The sequence below is a fragment of the Homarus americanus genome, unplaced genomic scaffold, assembly GCF_018991925.1.
Source record: "Homarus americanus isolate GMGI-L3 unplaced genomic scaffold, GMGI_Hamer_2.0 scaffold12668, whole genome shotgun sequence".
NCBI classification, from domain to species: domain Eukaryota; kingdom Metazoa; phylum Arthropoda; class Malacostraca; order Decapoda; family Nephropidae; genus Homarus; species Homarus americanus.
Genome location: NW_024740474.1, coordinates 31,624 through 51,741, shown reverse-complemented (window position 1 = coordinate 51,741; position 20,118 = coordinate 31,624). Strand labels below are relative to the sequence as shown.

Below are 20,118 nucleotides of genomic sequence, written 5' to 3'. Positions count from 1 at the left end.
TTTATTTATTTTAATTTTACCACCTATAAACTTTTGATGTGAGACAGACAGATAGACATATAGACAGATAGACAGATAGATAGATTGATAGATAGATAGATAGATATAGATAGATAGAAGAGAGGAGGTGATGAAGAAGAAGAAAGAAGATGACGAAGGAGATTTAACATGTGGAGGAGAAGTATTATTAGGTCTGTCTGCTCTCTCTGTCTGTCTCTCTGTCTGTCTGTGTTTATGTCTCTGTCTGTCTGTCTGTCTGTCTGTCTGTCTATCTGTGTTTATGTCTCTGTCTGTCCGTCTGTCTGTGTTTACGTCTGTCTGTCTTCGTCTGTCTGTCTGTCTGTGTTTATGCCTGTCTGTCCGTTTGTCTGTCTGTCTGTATGTCTGTGTTTATGTCTCTGTCTGTCCGTCGTCTGTGTTTACGTCTGTCTGTCTGTCTGTCTGTTCGTGTTTATGTCTCTGTCTGTCTGTCTGTCTGTGTTTATGTCTGTCTGTCTGTGTGTGTTTATGTCTGTCTGTCTGTCCGTTTGTCTGTCTGTCTGTATGTCTGTGTTTATGTCTCTGTCTGTCTGTTCTGGTGTTTATGTCTGTCTGTTCGTCCGTTTGTCTGTCTGTCTGTATGTCTGTGTTTATGTCTCTCTTCGTCCGTCTGTCTGTGTTTACGTCTGTCTGTCCGTGTTTGTCTGGTCTGTATGTCTGTTTATGCTCTGTCTGTCCGTCTGTCTGTGTTTACGTCCGTCTGTCTGTCTGTCTGTCTGTGTTTACGTCTGTCTGTCTTGTCTGTCCGTCTGTCTGTGTTTATGCCCGTCTGTCCGTTTGTCTGTCTGTCTGTATGTTCGTGTTTTGCTCCTGTCTGTCCGTCTGTCTGTGTTTACGTCTGTCTGTCTGTCTGTCTGTCTGTCTGTCTGTCTGTCTGTGTTTATGTCTCTGTCTGTCTGTCTGTCTGTGTTTATGTCTGTCTGTCTGTGTGTGTTTTTGTCTGTCTGTCTGCCGTTTGTCTGTCTGTTCGTATGTCTGTGTTTATGTCTCTGTCCGTCTGTCTGTGTGTGTTTATGTCTGTCCGTCTGTCCGTTTGTCTGTCTGTCTGTATGTCTGTGTTTATGTCTCTGTCTGTCCGGTTCGTCTGGTTTACGTCTGTCTGTCCGTTTGTCTGTCTGTCTGTATGTCTGTGTTTATGTCTCTGTCGTCCGTCTGTCTGTGTTTACGTCTGTCTGTCTGTCTGTCTGTCTGTGTTTACGTCTGTCTGTCTCCGTCTGTCTGTCTGTCTGTGCTTATGCTCGTCCGTCCGTTTGTCTGTCTGTCTGTATGTCTGTGTTTATGTCTCTGTCTGTCCGTCTGTCTGTGTTTACGTTCTGTCTGTCTGTCTGTCTGTCTGTCGTCTCGTCTGTCTGTGCTTATGTCTCTGTTCGTCTGTCTGTCTGTGTTTATGTCTGTCTGTCTGTCCGTTTGTCTGTCTGTCTGTATGTCTGTGTTTATGTCTCTGTCTGTCTGTCTGTCTGTGTTTATGTCCGTCTGTCTGTCCGTTTGTCTGTCTGTCTGTATGTCTGTGTTTATGTCTCTGTCTGTGTTATGTCTCTGTCTGTCTGTCTGTCTGTGTTATGTCTGTCTGTCTGTGTGTGTTTATGTCTGTCTGTCTGTCCGTTTGTCTGTCTGTCTGTATGTCTGTGTTTATGTCTCTGTCTGTCTGTCTGTGTGTGTTTATGTCTGTCTGTCTGTCCGTTTGTCTGTCTGTCTGTATGTCTGTGTTTATGTCTCTGTCGTCTGTATGTCCGTGTTTTATGTCTCTGTTCGTCCGTCTGTCTGTGTTTACGTCTGTCTGTCTCTGTCTGTCTGTCTGTCTGTGTTTATGCCTGTCTGTCCGTTTGTCTGTCTGTCTGTATGTCTGTGTTTATGTCTCTGTCTGTCCGTCTGTCTGTGTTTACGTCTGTCTGTCTGTCTGTCTGTCTGTGTTTATGTCTCTGTCTGTGTGTGTTTATGTCTGTCTGTCTGTCCGTTTGTCTGTCTGTCTGTATGTCTGTGTTTATATCTCTGTCTGTCTGTCTGTGTGGTTTATGTCTGTCTGTCTGTCCGTTTGTCTGTCTGTCTGTATGTCTGTGTTTATGTCTCTGTCTGTCCGTCTGTCTGTGTTTACGTCTGTCTGTCCGTTTGTCTGTCTGTCTGTATGTCTGTGTTTATGTCTCTGTCTGTCCGTCTGTCTGTGTTTATGTCTGTCTGTCTGTCTGTCTGTCTCTCTCTCTCTCTCTGTCTGTCTCTCTGTCTGTTCTCTGTCCGTATATCTTTGTATCATCTCTTTCACTCTATTTCTCTATCTTTAAAATCCTCCTTTACTTTCTGTCTTTTCTTTTCAGCCTATTGAATTTTGATGATAGATAGATAGATAGATGGATAGATAGATAGATGGGGGTGGAGAAGGAGGAGGGAGGGGGAGAGGGGGCCACAAAATGCAAGTCACGATTACGTTCATTTTCTGTGTATGTACATGCGGCCGTTCTCCCTACACACACACACACACACACACACACACACACACACACACACACACACACACACACACACACACACACACACACACACACACACACACACACACACGGACGATAGGACAACGTAAGTGAGGGTGGTGGTGGGAGGGGTGTATAGCTATGGGTGTAGGTGAGGGTGGGTGGATGAGGTGGGTGTATAGCTATGGGTGTAGGTGAGGGTGGGTGGATGAGGGTGGGTGGATGAGGGTGGGTGAGATACTGAAAACAACAGCAAAACAACAGATAAAAACAATCTAGCAACTCAAAACTTCAGCCCAAAAGACAAAAAAGGAAAACACAGGAAAACAGAAACAAAACACTCAAAACCATTAACTAACTGAGATAAAACATGTTGAGGCCCTGGGAACACCGTGATGCAGAGTAACAAATGGCCCGCTTGCGTAACTCACTCACCTACAGCAATCCCGTGTTGTGAGGCCCTGACCTCCTCTACCTCTCTACGGACCTCCAGGGACCTCCCAGTGATGCCCAGGGACCTCTATAGTGATGCCCAGGGACCTCTATGGTGATGCCCATGGACCTCTATAGTGATGCCCAGGGACCTCTTGTAATGCCCAGGGACCTAATAGTGATGCCCAGACCTCTCAGTGATGCCCAGGGACCTCAATAGTGATGCCCAGGAACCTCTTTAGTGATGCCCAGGGACCTAATAGTGATGCCCAGGGACCCTCAGTGATGCAGGGACCTCTATAGTGATGCCCAGGGACCTCTTAGTGATGCCCAGGACCTCTTAGTGATGCCCAGGACCTCTTTAGTGATGCCCAGGGACCTCTTTAGTGATGCCCAGGGACCTCTTTAGTGATGCCCAGAGACCTTTCAGTGATGCCCAGGGACCTCTTTAGTGATGCCCAGGGACCTCTCAGTGATGTCCAGGGACCTCTTAGTGATGCGCACATATGTATGTATGTATGCATGTATGTATGTATGTATGTATGTATGTATGTATGTATGTATGTATGCATGTATGTATGTATGTATGTATGTATGCATGTATGTATAGTATGTATGTACAGTGTATGTATGTACTGTATACTTAAATCTGAGTTAATGAGGGGAATGGCCGGTCAGGACCACAACTGTCACATAACACGAGGACAATTACCATAAATGTAATACCTGAAGGAACAATGTCTTCTTCTTCTTCTTCTTCTTCTTCAGCCTGCAGGAGTACCAACAGTAAGTCAAGACAGAAACTTATGTAAATATATAACATAACCCTCCAGGGCTACCAACATACTCCTCTAGGGAGGAGGGAAGGTTGGTAACACTGTGTGGAGGGCTGGTAGGGTTGTGACGTCACTGCCATATTTCATGCCACTGTCATAAATATTTTCTGCAACACAACTGAACCGTAAGGCCGCCATGTTGGTTTATTATAATGATGTAGCCGGCCATCATCAGCTGTTATACTGTCACGGCGCCGCCCGTCAGAGAAAAGCTGCCCAATCACGGTGGTGTGTGTGTGTGGGTGATTATCAATTACGGAAGTGTCATCAACCTGAAGTGTCAATCACCTACGACCAATCACAGTGCTTCTAGTCTATGATGTCATTTCTCAACAACGCTTCTGACCAATGGTGAGGTTTATTATCTCAATGTCACAATGCTACGTCACGAAACTTCTGACCAATAGCAAGGGTTTATTATCTCATGGTCACGATGATTCTTCAGGTTATAACCAATCACTGCCCAATAAATTCTGAAATGACGATCGGTAAATATTTTTTGTAACTTTTTCAGTACTTTTAACCAAATCAAGGATGACCACAATTATAAAGCTTCGTTAAAAGTATTTAATAGCATAGTGTCCCATTGAAAAGAAATTCTATGTAAAAAATCCACCTGACTTGCTAAGTGAGGGCTGCCGTGAGCTTGACTGAGTTCTGATGTTCGGTGGCAGCAAGCTCCTCTGGATCAGTAAATCCCATTCCTACTACTTTAAAATTAAATATCCTAATACATAAGTAGCTACCCTAGCTGTGTTGAGTTAGTTGAACCGCAGATCAGTGCGGCATTCAGTGACTGTTGCCTCAGTCAACATCTGCAACTGTTGTCGGCTTTGGGGCTGATGCCTTTTCCCTGAGGCAGAGCAAAGCCGACCTAAGAGAGAGAAGACAGTCGACAGCTCATCCAGGCTGTAACATAACTTCTGGGCTGCTGCTTCAGTTCGGATAACACCTCCGCGAGTTCGCGTAGAAGCATCTTGCACTTGGGCCCATCCCACCAGAGGTTGTGAACACTAGAGGAGTGAAGCTGCCTTGATCAACGTTCTGAATTCTCTACTACTACTACTACTACTACTTCTACTACTACCCGTGAATGCTTCGTGTCTTCATATCCTCCCCAACCACCCAGATGTTGACCCCTATTGACCTTCACAACTGCCGACCCTCATAAGCGCCGAGTCACGCTGACGGTTTTAGGTCATTATCGTTCCTGTGGCAGCCAGAAATCGAGAGTACTGGTTAATGTACTCAAGAGTAAAGTATTGTACTAAAGGATGTTAAATTGTCGTACTCAAGGATTGTCATCGTACTCACGGATATTAAGTCATCGTACTACGATATTGCCACCCAGATTGGGATATTAAGTTATCGTACTCAAGATTCTAAGTCAACGACTCAAGTCGTCGTACTCAAGGGATTAAATCATCGTATATATATATATATATATATATATATATATATATATATATATATATATATATACAATTCCCACAATTATATCGACACAATCTCAAGAAAAATAATATATTATGAAAATTCTCTCCTATTTTCCGATTCATATGAGAACAATTTTCCAAAGTCTTGAGATTCAGTTCCTGTTACAAAGTTGAGCAATTTGGTCCATTTCGGAAAATAATTATAATGGTGATAATTTTCACCTATAATCGCTAAGACCTTGATCCTCAGGTGAATACATTAAGAATTATATAATAATTTGTAGGCAGCCCCAGGTAGTTATATATTATCATTTAGTAGGAACCTTTGAGAATTCATCTTTGGTCGTAGCTATGAGTCAGTTAGATAGGTTCTCACATCACCAGTGGAGGAGAAGTTAACCTTAGACTTTAAATGAGAATATATAAAAATCTACTTGAGACTGACAACTTTGGGAGGAAAATGACCCGACAGAGGAGAGTTTGAGGGCGTCAGTCTAATGGTGGAGGAGGAAACGTTAATTGTGTTTATACAGAGTCATCTTACCTGTGGGGTGATATACAGTAGGCAAGGTGGGAATCTCGTCGGGGAGGAGGGTGAAGATGGGAAGGGCAGGAAACACACACACACATACTGTACACATACATACATAAACACACACACACACACACACACCCACACACACACACCGAGACATATACATGAGCACATACTGTACACATACATACATAAACACACACACACACACACCGAGACATATTCATGGGCACATACTGTACACATAATACATACATAAACGCACACACACACACCCATATACATGAACACACACACACACACACACACACACACGTGAGCGAGCGATTTCATTATATGTGTGTGTGTGTCTGTGTATCTATGTGTGGGCGACCTGTGGTCAGCATGCTCGCCTCGCAAGCGAGTGGACCCGGGTTCGATCCCCGGGCAGGATGAAGTTATGGGCAAGTTTCTTTACGCCATTTTACCCAGCAGTAATTGGGAACCTGGATGTTAATCGATTTGCGGATCGTATTCCGGGGTAATGGTTAGCCAGTGCAGTTGGCGAGTTGTCCGGTCTTCTCGGACTACTCCTTGACACTGGGTCATGCAGCTTGTTAACTCAGGGTGTGGTTGTTGTGTTGGCGACAGCTTCTACACCTTAACAAATTCACGCCTAGGAGGCCCTTGGGCCGGCCATCCTCGATTTCGAGGGGCTTTCAGTATTATTATTATTATTATTATTATTATTATTATTATTATTATGATGTGTATATGTATGTGTCTGTGTTCATGTAAATGTTTGTGTGTGTGTGTGTGTGTGTGTGTGTGTGTGTGTGTGTGTGTGTGTGTGTATGTAAGTTTACATCATTTAAACAAGCAATAAATCCACTTTAGAAATATTAAGTAATTTTTTAAGTACATTATTTAGACTTGAGTATAATATATAAGCAATAATAAATAAGTAGTGGGTGTTAAGTGACATTTAATCAATAATAAGTGTAATTTATAAGTATTCGGTATAGAGACACTTATATCGAACAATATAAGTCATTGTTTATAAAGTTTTAAGTAAATTAAGAAAAAACAATATATTTCTAAAGTTACGTAATTTGATTTAGAGAGAGAGAGAGAGAGAGAGAGAGAGAGAGAGAGAGAGAGAGAGAGAGAGAGAGAGAGAGAGAGAGATGCGTGCGTAGACAGAGAGAAAAATTGAAAGAGAGAAATAGAGAGAGAGAAAAAGCGAGAAACCGAGAAGGAAATAGAGAGAGACAAAAGAGAGAGAGAGACACACACTGAGACACTCACCTTTGCAGTATGTGGGTTCACCTGGCAGTGTTGGTCGCCTCCCTCGGCTCCGTCCTCACCTCTATGAGTCCACCTGAGGCTATGTTGAAGAAATACGCTTATATAAAGGTAAGTCGTCCAATTAGCCCCTTAATGTTTACTGTCTTCATCTCATTAGTGTTCTATCTATCTATCTATCTATCTATCTATCTATCTATCTATCTATCTATCTATCTATCTATCTATCCCTAACATATGCATACTCTCCCATTAAGATCATGTCGAGCTGTGTAGGAGAAGAACCGGTGAGACAGTGGGGTCAGCAGATGAAGGCAGCGTGTGACAAGTGCCATGGGATTGACACTTATGACATCATACCAGACTTCCAGGATATGTTGGTGAGTTTATGACTATGTGGGAGTGTAATTAACCTGTGTAGATTCAGATCATATACCTGTAGATCACCTGTGGTTGTGTAGTCTTTGTTTTGGTTAGGTTTAGGATCTACGAGAGTCTTACGTGGAGGATTAAGTTGATGGTAGACTTTTAAATACTTGATGAGCTGTTGTGTTGTGTCTACTGCCTTCACGTCTTAACAGAATGAGTTGAGGAGGAACGCTTACCGCCGCCCGATGTACGTCCCAGTGCCTGTCTATTCACCCTACCAGTTCCCCCAGTACCCACAGATGCCCCAGTTCACCCAGTACGGCCAGGTGAACCAGTACAACCCCTACCAGAATGTAGCAGGGATGCGGACGGTGAGTTTGTGTGTGTGTGTGTGTGTGTGTGTGTGTGTGTGTGTGTGTGTGTGTCGCTTACAGCCGTCGTCAAATTGTCAGAGAAGATATGCAAAAAAAAAAAAAAATCTCAAATAGATACAGAACTATATATTGTACTGGAAACAGGACATTTAAGCCATAGAAAGCTGAGTTACATGCGTGTTAAACTTGTGTTCAGTGATGATAATGAGCATTTTCATAGACATTGTGCTAAAGCCTTCCATGCTCGAAATTGTATAGTTATACCTTAAATATTCTTAATATATCGCCGTTTTCTCTGATGGTTTGATAGTGAATTTATTTTATTAGATGTTTAATTTATTTTACTTTACTTTACTTTATCCTCTCGTCTTGAATGAGCTCACACGGCGCCGCCATAACAAAGTAACAAAGAACAGACCAACCACCTGAACGGCCAGTTAGATAATAAATAGTGAAATGATAATATAAAAAAAAAGTGAAATAATCAACGTTTCCTCCGGCGGTGCTACAGATAGATACATATTTATACAGTAAAATAGTCATATAAGTTTGTATTAATTCAGCTTGTACAGTATCTCAATGTGTCCAGTCTGTGTAAAACATTGAGACCACGGATGATAGATATTGGGACATGCGCTTTCCTGCCCTGTAGTTTAATATAAGTGATGCGCTGTATATTTATTCCGTAGTTAATATAATGTTCGGTTACCAACTGTAGTAGGATCAGTATGCCAACAGAGCCACGCATACCAACCCTCCCGGGACATCACGAACAGAGCCACCCATACCAACGCTCCCGGGACATCACGAACAGAGCCACCCATACCAACCCTCCCGAGACATCACGAACAGAGCCACCCATACCAACCCTCCCGGGACATCACGAACAGAGCCACCCATACCAACCCTCCCGGGACATCACGAACAGAGCCACACATACCAACCCTCCCGGGACATCACGAGTTACATGTAGCATTTCGGAAGTCAGATAATTTTCTTTTTTTGAGATACTAGTCATACACAGTGGAGGTACACACACACACACACAATGTACAGTACATAGACCGTATATATCGGTACACAAAGGTAAATAATCTGTTTTCCATGACGTGTTGACAGAAGCGGTTTGCCCCCCTGAGTCCTGAGAAGATTGAAACACTGAAGGAGAGAATGACGGCCAAGATCAGCAACATTACCTGCGTCCTGCGGGAGGTGAAGATGGTGAGTCCTATGGGGGGTGAGGGAGGAGTCCTTGGTGAGTCCTGTGGTGGGTGAGGGAGAGTCCATAAGTGAGAGTCCTGTGAGGAGGTGAGAAGGAGTCATGGTGAGTCCTGTGGAGGTGAGAGTCCTTGGTGAGTCCTGTGGAAGTGAAGAAGAGTCCTTGGTAGAGTCCTGTGGGGGGTGAGAGTGAGTCCTTGGGGGTGAGAGAGTCCTTGTGTGAGTCCTGTGGGGGTGAGGGAGTCATGGTGAGTCCTGTGGAGGTGAGGAAGAGTCCTTGGTGAGTCCTGTGGAGGTGAGAGGGGAGTCCTTGGTGAGTCCTGTGGGGGGGGAGTCCTTGGTGAGTCCTGGGGGGGGGGGAGTCCTTGGTGAGTCCTGTGGGGGGTGAGAGGGGAGTCCTATAGGATTATCATTATGACAAACATTATTATTTCTCAACTTTCCCAAAATAATTTCCCCCACCAATTTTCCCCCACCAATTTTCCCCAACCAATTTTCCCCAACCAATTTTCCCCAACCAATTTTCCCCCACCAATTTTCCCCAACCAATTTTCCCCAACCAATTTTCCCCAACCAATTTTCCCCCACCAATTTTCCCCAACCAATTTTCCCCAGCTCGACTCCAACAACATGCCGAACTATGCCTACATCGGTCAAGAGATTCTGAACCTCCCCGTCGACGACTCCCTGAAGGCTGACTTCGGCGAGGCTCTGGAGACGTGTAGGGACTTCTCCATGTGTCTGCCGGTGGAAAAGGCGAAGAATCCCCTGAAGAAGGAACTGGGTACTGCCCTGGCCTTCCTCAAGTGTATGATGATGAAAGAGGTAGGTGTTGGAAGGAGGGAAGGAAGGAGATAGATAGATAGATAGATAGATAGATAGATAGCTAGATAGATAGATAGATAGATAATGGTTCAAATATACTGTAAATAAGTAAGAGGCATACATAAATAAATGGGTAAATTTATTGGTGGATAGATGGACAGATGAACCGAGAGAGAGAGAGAGAGAGATATTTTCAATGACCTTATTCACTTAAAGAAACCCAAACAGAAGTAATACACACACACATACACACACTCCCACAGACACACACACACACACACACACTCACCATGTCTACCGTTATAACAGGTGACAGCGTGTATGAGGGCAGATTTCCACAAGTACGCAGCAGAGATGGGCCTCGGTGACCAAGATGGAGTCCTATCCGACCCTCTCCTCGCTTCTGCCGGACTTGGGATGAACGCTGACGGACCCCACAGTCTCCTGGAGGATGTAGAGGCCCTTATGTTCTCTGGAGGGGACATGGTGTTCTGATTCAATGTTTTAGGGGAGGTTGGCTATTGTAGGGAAAGGTGTTCTCTAAGGTAATGTTCTCCAGTAATTCAATGTTCTCTAGTAATGTTCTAGGGTAATGAGTAATGTTCTCTAGTAATGCTATTGTAGGGAAAGGTGTTCTCCAGTAATGTTCTCCAGTAATGTTCTCAAGTAATGTTCTTTAGTAATGTTCTCCAGTAATGTTCTCTAGTAATGTTCTCTAATAATGTTCTCCAGTAATGTTCTTTAGTAATGTTCTCTAGTAATGTTCTCAAGTAATGTTCTCTAGTAATGTTCTCCAGTAATGTTCTCTAATAATGTTCTCCAGTAATGTTCTTTAGTAATGTTCCTTAGTAATGTTCTTCAGTAGTGTTCTCCAGTAATGTTCACTAGTAATGTTCTCAAGTAAAATAAATTAATCAATGATGGACATTGTATTTACAACTTGGAAACTCAAACTAATAAATATAATTGGATAAAAATTAATCACGTGTCTCGTTTAACTTATTTATACATGTAATTAATGAGAGGAATTATTTGTATGGGATAATAATAATAATAATAATAATAATAATAATAATAATAATAATAATAATAACAATAACAATAATAATAATAATAATAATAATAATAATAATAATAATAATAATAATAATAATAATAATCTACGAAGAACTGAACGATGAATTAAATAAAAAAAAGGTGTGGTTATTGCGACATTTGGCAACTCAAGGTCATCAGGGTAGGGCTGAAATTTACCATTCGATCACGACACCGCGTTCCAACTTTTATTTAACACACGCTAATACTGTACACGTAACAAAAGAAAAAATAATAAGAATAATATGAAAATAAGATAGAGATAAATAAGAGGAAATAGAGAAAGATAATGAGAACAATTGAAACTATTTTGAATGCGACGGAATGCAAAACAACAATAATTAAATATTCAATTATTACTGAATATGGTCTGACACCCACCACCAAGGCTTATGAAAATAATGCCGTTGAGTGGTGAGATTAGGATTAGTTTGGTTAGGTTAGGTTAAGTTAGTGTTAGGCTATATTAAGTTAGGTTAGATTACGATATGTTAAGTTAGGTAAGATTAGGATAGGTTTAAGTTAGATTAGGTTAGGTTATGTTAGATTAGGTTAGTGTTAGATTAGGTTAGGTTAGGTTAGGTTAGGTTAGGTTAGGTTAGGTTAGGTTAGGTTAGGTTAGGTTAGTGGTATGTTATATTATACACAGACATACAGACACATTAATACCTACATTATTTCATCTGATCACTATATGGCAACATCCATCTTCGTGCGCACCTGAGTTAGTGACCAACCGTTGATTGTGTACAAAGTAATGATTAGAAACTCACAACGTCAAGTATATCTTTATCTCTCATCCCAATATCAAACATCAAAGCCACAATATATATTTATATTATATAATACGACATATACTGAATATAGCAGCGGTTATATTAGTGTTTATATATTCAAGATAAGAGGGTAAGGTTGGTAGGCCTGTAGGGGTGGGCATGGAATATACCCAAGGAAGCGGAGTGAACACGACGCTCCTGGACCGACCAGGGAGTCTCGCGCAGCCTTGACAGTGACAACACTCTACTGGTGTAAAAAACAAAAACAAAAATAAAACCAATTAAAAAATAGTTTTATGAATTAATTTAGTGACAACTTATACAGCGGCAGTTGACCGTCACTATGGCAGCACTGAGGATCGGGTTTATTGGAGCTGGCAACATGGCACAAGCACTGGCGAAGGGGTTCATCTCTGCAGAACATTGAAAAGCTTGGCAGCCAGAAGGCTGAAAATATACAGTTACATATTTGGGGAATGGGTTACGAATTACAAATAATATACAAGTAACATAAATTGACACAAATAAGACATATAATAACTAGATGTGGAAAAGCTCCAAACTACAGTTCATTTCAACATAGTAACAGTGTGAGGTAGTGTTTACTGGGGAGTGAATACACTGGTTTTATTACAAGTTATTGATAATTTTTTACAATGGTTGGAGACTGGGCTGTTCTTATAACGATCAGTTCGTGCACGTATGGGCTGGATGCGGTTGTGGTGTCGAACCCAGCAATTCTCGGGCGCACCAAGGGATCTCCAGGTGGTAGTAAGGCCGGTGTCGAGATGGTGTGAACCTTCTTACTGCAAATTTGCAGATGAGGTCGTGGTGATGGTCAGTGAGAGTCGAAAGGGTCAGGGTGTTGAGCGCTTCTTGATATGTGGAGTAGGAAGGGGAGAGAATAATCTTGCATGCCCTCTTTTGCACTTCTTCTAGGTGTTTACGTTGTGTGGCATTTAGGGAGGAAGACCAGGTGGGGGAGGCATAGGTGAGCTTGGGAAGTATGAATGTTGTGTAAACACTGAGGAGCTCGTGTGCAGGAACTACGAGGGACTTGAGTCGGCGGAGGAGGTATGTGTATGTGTGTGTGTGTGTGTGTGTGTGTGTAAGATTCGTGCTTGTGTGTGTTTAATTGGCATCTTTGTCTAACTCTCTCTCTCTCTCTCTCTCTCAGCCTCTTCACCAGGAGGCTGGATTAGCTTAACTATCTGTAATGTGTTCTTATTATCTACCACTGTTATCGTTAATGTTATCTGCTGTTATCACTTGTTATCGTGAGAAAGAGATGATTACGCGACCTTTTATCTCATTGGTTTTCACTTTGGTTGGAATGAGTTGTTCTTATGGCTTGATCAGTACGAGACACACACACACACACACACACACACACACACACACACACACACACACATGCACACATACACACACACACACACACACACACACACACACTGTACACGTGATCAGATAAGCAGCCAAACCAAAGATGGAGAGGTGGGGGAAGGTGGGAGGGGGAGTAGAGGGAGGTAGGAGGTGGGAGATAGGGAGTGAAGGTGGGATGGTGGGAGGTGATGAGGAGGCGGAGGAGAGAGGAGAGAGGAGCGAGGAAGGTGGGAGGGAAAGTGGAATAGTAGGAGGGTGGGTGGTGGGGAGGAGGAGAAGGAGGGGCAAGGTACACATTGTGATATACAGAATCGCCTCATCCCCCTCCCCCTTCTCCTCACCCTCTTCCTTCACCTTGCCCCCCTCCCCCTTCCTTCTCCCCTGCCCCCCTCAGACTTCAGGCCACCTGACTTACTGTATCTTGAACTATGTAATTACTTCATTGAATCAGGTGTGCTTGAGGACATTCTTGCTGTTTACCCCAAATTTGCTAGCCCACACTGATTAGTCTTCAATTAGAATATGACTCCAATGTATGTGATCCACTGACCTATATATGCTGCTGGTGAATGTGATGTATTTCCTTCTTTGTGTACGAACCTCTGTCCTGCGTGGCAGTGAACAGTGGCATTATCCACATGAATCTGACCTATATATAGTGTCAATGACTATGATGCATTCTTTGTGTACGAACCTCTGTCCTGTATGGCAGTGGAAAGTGACATTACCCACATGAATCTGACCGACGTATATGTATGTATGTGTGCGTGTGTGCATGTATATGTACGTGTACATGTATATGTGTATGTATATACGTATATGTATGTATATGTGTGTGTGTGTGTGTTTACATATATTTATATGTACTGTCAATGAATATGATGCAACTCTTTGTGTACGAACCTCTGTCCTGCATGGCAGTGAACAGTGACATTATCCATTTGAACCTGACCTATATACATTCATAGTTGTTAATGAATATGATGTATTTCTTTGTGTGTGAACCTCTGTCCTGCGTGACAGTGAGAAGTGATACCACCCTCAGTGTCAAGACCTGACTGAATTGCTCAGAATAGGCAAACTGTACTACAAGCTCTGCCAATAAATTTGTTAAACTAAGACTAAACCCTCCACCCCCTTCCTTCTCCCCTTGCCCCTCCCCATCTTCCTTCTCCCCTTGCCCCTCCCCCCCTTCCTTCTCCCCCTTGCCCCCTCCAACCCCTTCCTTCTCCCCCTTGCCCCTTGCCCTTCCTTCTCCCCTTGCCCCTCACCCCCTTCCTTCTCCCCCTTGCCCCTCCACCCCCCTTCCTTCTCCCCTTGCCCCCTCCACCCCATTCCTTCTCCCCTTGCCCCTCCACCCCCCTTCTCCCCCTTGCCCCTCCCCCCCCCTTCCTTCTCCCCCTTGCCCCTCCACCCCTTCCTTCTCCCCCTTGCTCTCCTCCCCCCTTGCCCCCTCCACCCCCCTTCCTTCTCCCCTTGCCCCCTCCACCCCCTTCCTTCTCCCCCTTGCCCTCCACCCCCTTCCTTCTCCCCTTGCCCCTCACCCCTTCCTTCTCCCCTTGCCCCTCCCCTTCCTTCTCCCCCTTGCCCCCTCCACCCCCCTTCCTTCTCCCCCTTGCCCCCTCCACCCCCTTCCTTCTCCCCTGCCCCTCCCTTCCTTCTCCCCCTTGCCCCCCTCCACCCCCTTCCTTCTCCCCTTGCCCCCCTCCACCCCCCTTCCTTCTCCCCCTTGCCCCCTCCACCCCCTTCCATCTCCCCTTGCCCCTCCCCACCCCTCCCATCTCTCACTTGCTGACGATTCCAAGTTATTCAAGGAAATTAAGACCAAACGGACAGTGAAGCGCTACAGGAAGATGTCTCTCAGCTTCAGGAGTGGTCAAAGGCTTGGCTGACAAGATTCAATCAACGTCACAAGTGCAGAGGAGAGCACCTGGGTCATACCAACGGCAGGAGACGTATTACATGTCCCGGCGAGATGAAGTGTGAAATGGACCTAGGGTGTGTGTTGACAATGACCTGAAGTTCTCGGATCAATGTGAAAGTGACTCAAGCAACTCAGCTAGTGGGTCTTATAAGAAAGTGAGATACTTCCCTTCTGGAGTACTGTCACCCCGTTTGCTCCCCGAGATATGCTAGAGACTGTCAGTTGATTGAAAATGTCCAATGCAAGGCCACCAGACTGGTACCTGCACTACTGCACCTGAGTTACCCAGAGATGAGAGCGCCTGCAGTTCTGGCTTATACTATGGCGAACAGGTGGTTAATAAACACCATAGAGAACATTACTTTAGTCGAGTGTCCATACCTGGGACTGGTGGATGGCCGCCCTCTCACGGCTTAGGGATGAAGAAGCCACAAATAGGAGTTGTTAACTGTTGTAATAACCTGCCAGAGAGTGTTGTGACGGCACCGAGTGTTTAAGACACTTGACCAACACTGCCACAGGCACAGATACATCCTGGGTCAGTACATGCCCAGCAGCCCAGTTCTTGCCAACAGTCAGTATATGTCTATTGTCCAGTACTAACAAACAGTTTGTAACTTTACTAACTTGTACTTTTTATCCTCTTCACCAATTGATCGCCTCGTTAGCAGCTTGGGCGATCGGTCACGTCTCTGTCACGCACTGTTGGCAAGTACTAGTCATGAATTGGCTCTCTGTTACACTGTTGGCAGGCACTGGGCATGCACCGGCTCCTGAATGTACCTGAACCTGCTCCAGTGTTGGTCAAGTCTGGTCTTGAAAGAGCTCACACTCGGTGCCGTCACAACACTCTCTGGTAGATTGTTCCAAGAGTTCACAACTCTCCTCCGAAAAAGTTTGCCAGTACATGTCGAGTACTTGCAGCTAGTTAGATGATAAATGGAAAATTAAAAAACAAAACAATAACTCACCGCCTAAGGCGTGGCAGACTTATAACAAAACGAAAATCAAATAGGCCCCAGAGAGAATGGGTCTCTGTAGACTACAGTAAATAAATCGATAATTCAAGTTTGTCGAATGTTTGTGTTAATGGAACATATTTGTCAAAATTTCCATAAATCACCACACACACACACACACACACACACACACACACACACACACACACACACACACACACACCATGTATTGCACAATACGTAATATTTATCTTTACAACACCTATGTATTTAAGTGTATGTTTATTTATTGTTTAAACGTATGTATGTATGTATGTATTTATGTATGTATTTTCATTCTAATTTCATCACGGTTTAATAATGAAAGGGAGTCCCAGCTACGTTGGGTTAGGTTAGGTTAGATTAGGATAGGTTAGGTTAATTCAGGATAGGCTAGGTTGTTAGGATATTACGTTAAGTTGCTAGGTTAAATTAGATTTACGTTAGTGTGTTTAATCATCAGGTGAAATGCTGGGGTCATCCAGTAATTGGTGTCACTCATTACCTGTGTGTGTGTGTGTTTCAGGTGTCGCTGCCGGAGAACCTAGTCGCCTCCTCTCCCCTGCTGTGATGAACATTTACTGCAACAGATGAAGGTATGTGAGTACTCTGTGTTCTACTACTACTACTACTACTACTACTTTTTATAACGTGGCTTCCAGCCTCCCCAATAGCCACACCTTCACCATTTATTTACCTTAATATTAAATATCCTAATACATAAGAAACTATCTATCTGTGTTAAATTGTTGAGCCGCAGATCCATGCGGCATTCAGTGACTGTAGCCTCATAGTCGATATCTGCAGCAGTTGTCGGATTAGGGGCAGAAGCTCGTTCCCCGAGGCAGAGCAAAGCCGACCGAAGGAGAGAAGGACAGTCGACATCTCATCCAGGCTGTGACATAACTTCTGGGCTGCTGCTTCTGTTCGGAGATCAGCTCCGCGAGTCTGGCGTAGAAACATCTTGCACTTGGGCCCATCCACCAGAGGTTGTGAACACTAGAGGAGTGAAGCTGCCTTGATCAACATTTTGAATTCTCTCCCCATATGCCCTTCTCTTGTCGTTCTCGTTCTATGCGCAGCATCGAGAGTAGGTTACGGTGACAAACGGCCATGGGATCAAAAATCCTGATGTCGAAGAAAGTTCGCTGTCCCCGCGTCCAGAATCCTCGAGCACTGACGTCCACACGGGCTTCGTTAGATGTGTTTGATGTCCTGTGTTGGAAGATCTGCCATCCAGTGAAGGAGGGTCGGTTCACCATGACGTCCCGGCAGATTTCCTTCAACATATTTGCTGTGAGATCCCTACCTCGTCATGCCTCAGCATATGAAGCCCTTCTTGGAAACCATGGCGTGACGCCATCATAGAATAGCCACACGCATTGGGAGGGCTAACCATCTACTGGCCAACCGTACCTTAGAGCAATGGCATCTGTAAATTCTTGTTTGTTAAGGCTGAAACCATTTGCCCTTATCGGTAACGTAGTTAGCCAATTCGAGGCGCCCACCTCCTGCGCTATAGCTACTTTTTTGTCAAATTTTCGGAACCAGCAGCAATAGTTGCTGCAACATGTCATTTGGCAGTGCTGCCGATCTGTTGTAAGGACCTATGATTTATTAACTTCGCTGGTGTCCGCTTTGTTGCATTCTGGGCTATTATGTGGTCAGTGAGGGCTGCCGTGAGCTATGAATTTTGATGTTCAGAGTCGGAATCTCCTCTGGATTAGTTAGTCCCATCCCCAGTCTTGGTGGAAGTGCAAGAAGTGTTCTTTCTACTAGGTTAAGTCGGGTGTTTCACTAGTTTGGGAATGAACTTGACACTGATTGCTTCTTCCAAAGGGTGGAGGAGGGTCGGATCTCAGGATGGTACGCATCAGGTAGTTCCAACGATGCTGACTCATGTGTGAATGCTGCAAAGGCCGCATGTGGCTCTGTGTTAGCAATCTCGATAGAGCATGGATTTCGCTAACCACTCATTCACTTTTTCCCTACGTACTGGGTCTTGAAGTCCGTAGTGCCAATTACTGCGCCTAGATGTCTTTGGTCCTTAGTTATTTTGACCTCACTTTGCCGAAAACCTCCACTGCCCGATCATAATGATCTGGCTTCACGATGAGGAAGGATTTGCTGGCGTTAGGGTGGTACCCTATATGTGGACCTCGCGATGTTACCAGGTCCCACCACTTTTGATGTCCTCCACTTTTCCTGCTCTGTGAGGTCATCAGCATATGCCACTTGTTTGACCCCAGTTGTTTCATACTTTATTTTTGTTGGAGCACTGATAGGCCTATTGCATACATTGCTACTACTACTACTACTACTACTATTGCTACTACTACTTTTTTTATAACGTGGCCTCCATCCTCCCCTTATAGCCACACCTTCGCCACCATTTTATTACCTTAAAATTAAATATCCTAATACATAAGTAGCTATCGTAGCTGTGTTGAGTTAGTTGAAGTATAGTGTATTATATTATGAAGTTTGAAATGTTGTGTATTATTTATGGTGTATTTTGTATGACTAAGACTGTATAATACACCAATATTCATCACCTCATCACGCGTAGGTCCTAGGATGCACCACGACACACAACAACCAGAGGCCGCCGCGGACACAGACATAGTAGTGATCTGCGTCAAACCTAATATCATAGGTCAAGTCCTCCGTGACCTGCACCCGTGTGTGACCCTCTCTCCCGACCTCTAGTGACCTCCGTGGCTCTAGGAGTGACACTAGCTGACATCGAGACTGCCCTGCCCCGGAGAGTAGGGTGATAAGGGTCATGCCCAACACCCCTGCCCTGGTACAGATGGCTGCGTCAGTGTTTGCCAGGGTCGACACGCTACCTAGATGATGCCCGGCTGACCCACAGGTACGTTGATGTTGTATGGTGCTGGGATCCATCTTTGTGTCGTAGCTAAGTGAGTCAGTTAGATACGTTCTCACATCACAAGTTAGAGGAAAGTTTGCAGGGAACCTTTGAGAATCCATCTGCTTCTCCATCAGGATGCTCTCGGCTGTGGGAGAATGTGACGAGGTGCCTGAGACCTTCTGGACGCCGCCACGGACTAAGCGGTTCTGGTCCTGCCTATGTAAGTCTCAAAAGTCTGCCTTTATAGTAATAATTTATTTTGCTGTTTTAACCTCTTGAGTACGAACGACTGTACCTGAGTACGGAGACAACACCTTGAGTACGGAGACAACACCAGTAACCCCGTTTTCTATACCAGAACAGGACTACTTAGCCATGTTGCACAATTCGTTCAGTTATCCATTAAATTTCCTATTCAAGTGTCTCGTTTTCTTTGGTTGCAGATGTACGTGGCCCTGAGGCGCTGGCTGACGGTGGTGTCAAGATACCCCTCGATCCTTGGCCCTAAGTTAGCTGCCCAGACCATGATGGTAAGGAGATAAGTTTCAGACGGGATAATATTGGTAGGGTAAACGTCAGGTTAGGTCGGTCAAATATGCGTCGGCTATATGACCTAGATCCGACTTTGTATAGCTGAGCTGACCCATGACCAGAGACCCAAGGCACTGAATAAACTGGACGTGGTATTGAGTCACCTACTATGAATGGATTTTGGATTGTTCTAATATGCCCAGTCCAATTCTAAAGTTGTGTTAATTTCCATATCTCATCTACCGGTAACCCCAACACTGAGGTAAAAAATAGGTATTATAATTTTTTTGTTAACCTAACTAGACAGTGGACTGGGGTGGTTATTCTTCAGGTGATCTTCCTTTACATATCTGTCTGTGTCTCTGCTCTTATTATTATTATTATTATTATTATTATTATTATTATTATTATTATTATTATTATCACTATTATTATATTATCATTATCACACCTGTTCGGCAGGGGTCATGCGAAGATGGTGTTAGCCACAGGTAAACATCCGCCAGCTGAAGGATGACGTCTGCTCTCCTGGGGGTGAGTCTCATATCTAACCTAACCTAACCTGCCCGCCTCACTAACCTAAACAATAGTGTGTAAATAACGCTGTTTATTCGTCTACTGCCCACTGCCCTGACTTATGTGTGGATCATATACAGGGGAAAGTTGTGGAGGCAAGTGTACCAGTTAGGTGGACAATTTAACGTAGGAACCTTTGAGTACTCA

The 20,118-nt window shown here is 44.1% G+C and overlaps 1 protein-coding gene across 1 annotated transcript; it reads left to right on the top strand.

The window, feature by feature from the left end:
- Positions 1–7,011: 7,011 nt before the first annotated feature.
- LOC121875443 lies at positions 7,012–10,791 on the top strand. The gene is made up of 7 exons (XM_042380002.1): positions 7,012–7,135; positions 7,282–7,404; positions 7,606–7,764; positions 8,887–8,988; positions 9,601–9,810; positions 10,120–10,343; positions 10,441–10,791. Exons 1-6 carry the CDS (start codon positions 7,037–7,039, stop codon positions 10,303–10,305), a joined length of 879 nt encoding a protein of 292 aa, XP_042235936.1. The 5' UTR covers positions 7,012–7,036; the 3' UTR covers positions 10,306–10,343; positions 10,441–10,791.
- Positions 10,792–20,118: the final 9,327 nt, after the last annotated feature.

Bases quoted from the DNA above. Each gene is read 5' to 3' on its own strand.
- LOC121875443 (XM_042380002.1), top strand. From the start codon at position 7,037: ATGTGGGTTCACCTGGCAGTGTTGGTCGCCTCCCTCGGCTCCGTCCTC. The intron at 7,765-8,886 runs GTGAGTTTGTGT...ACGTGTTGACAG, and splicing joins ATGTAGCAGGGATGCGGACG to AAGCGGTTTGCCCCCCTGAG. The intron at 8,989-9,600 runs GTGAGTCCTATG...AATTTTCCCCAG, and splicing joins TCCTGCGGGAGGTGAAGATG to CTCGACTCCAACAACATGCC.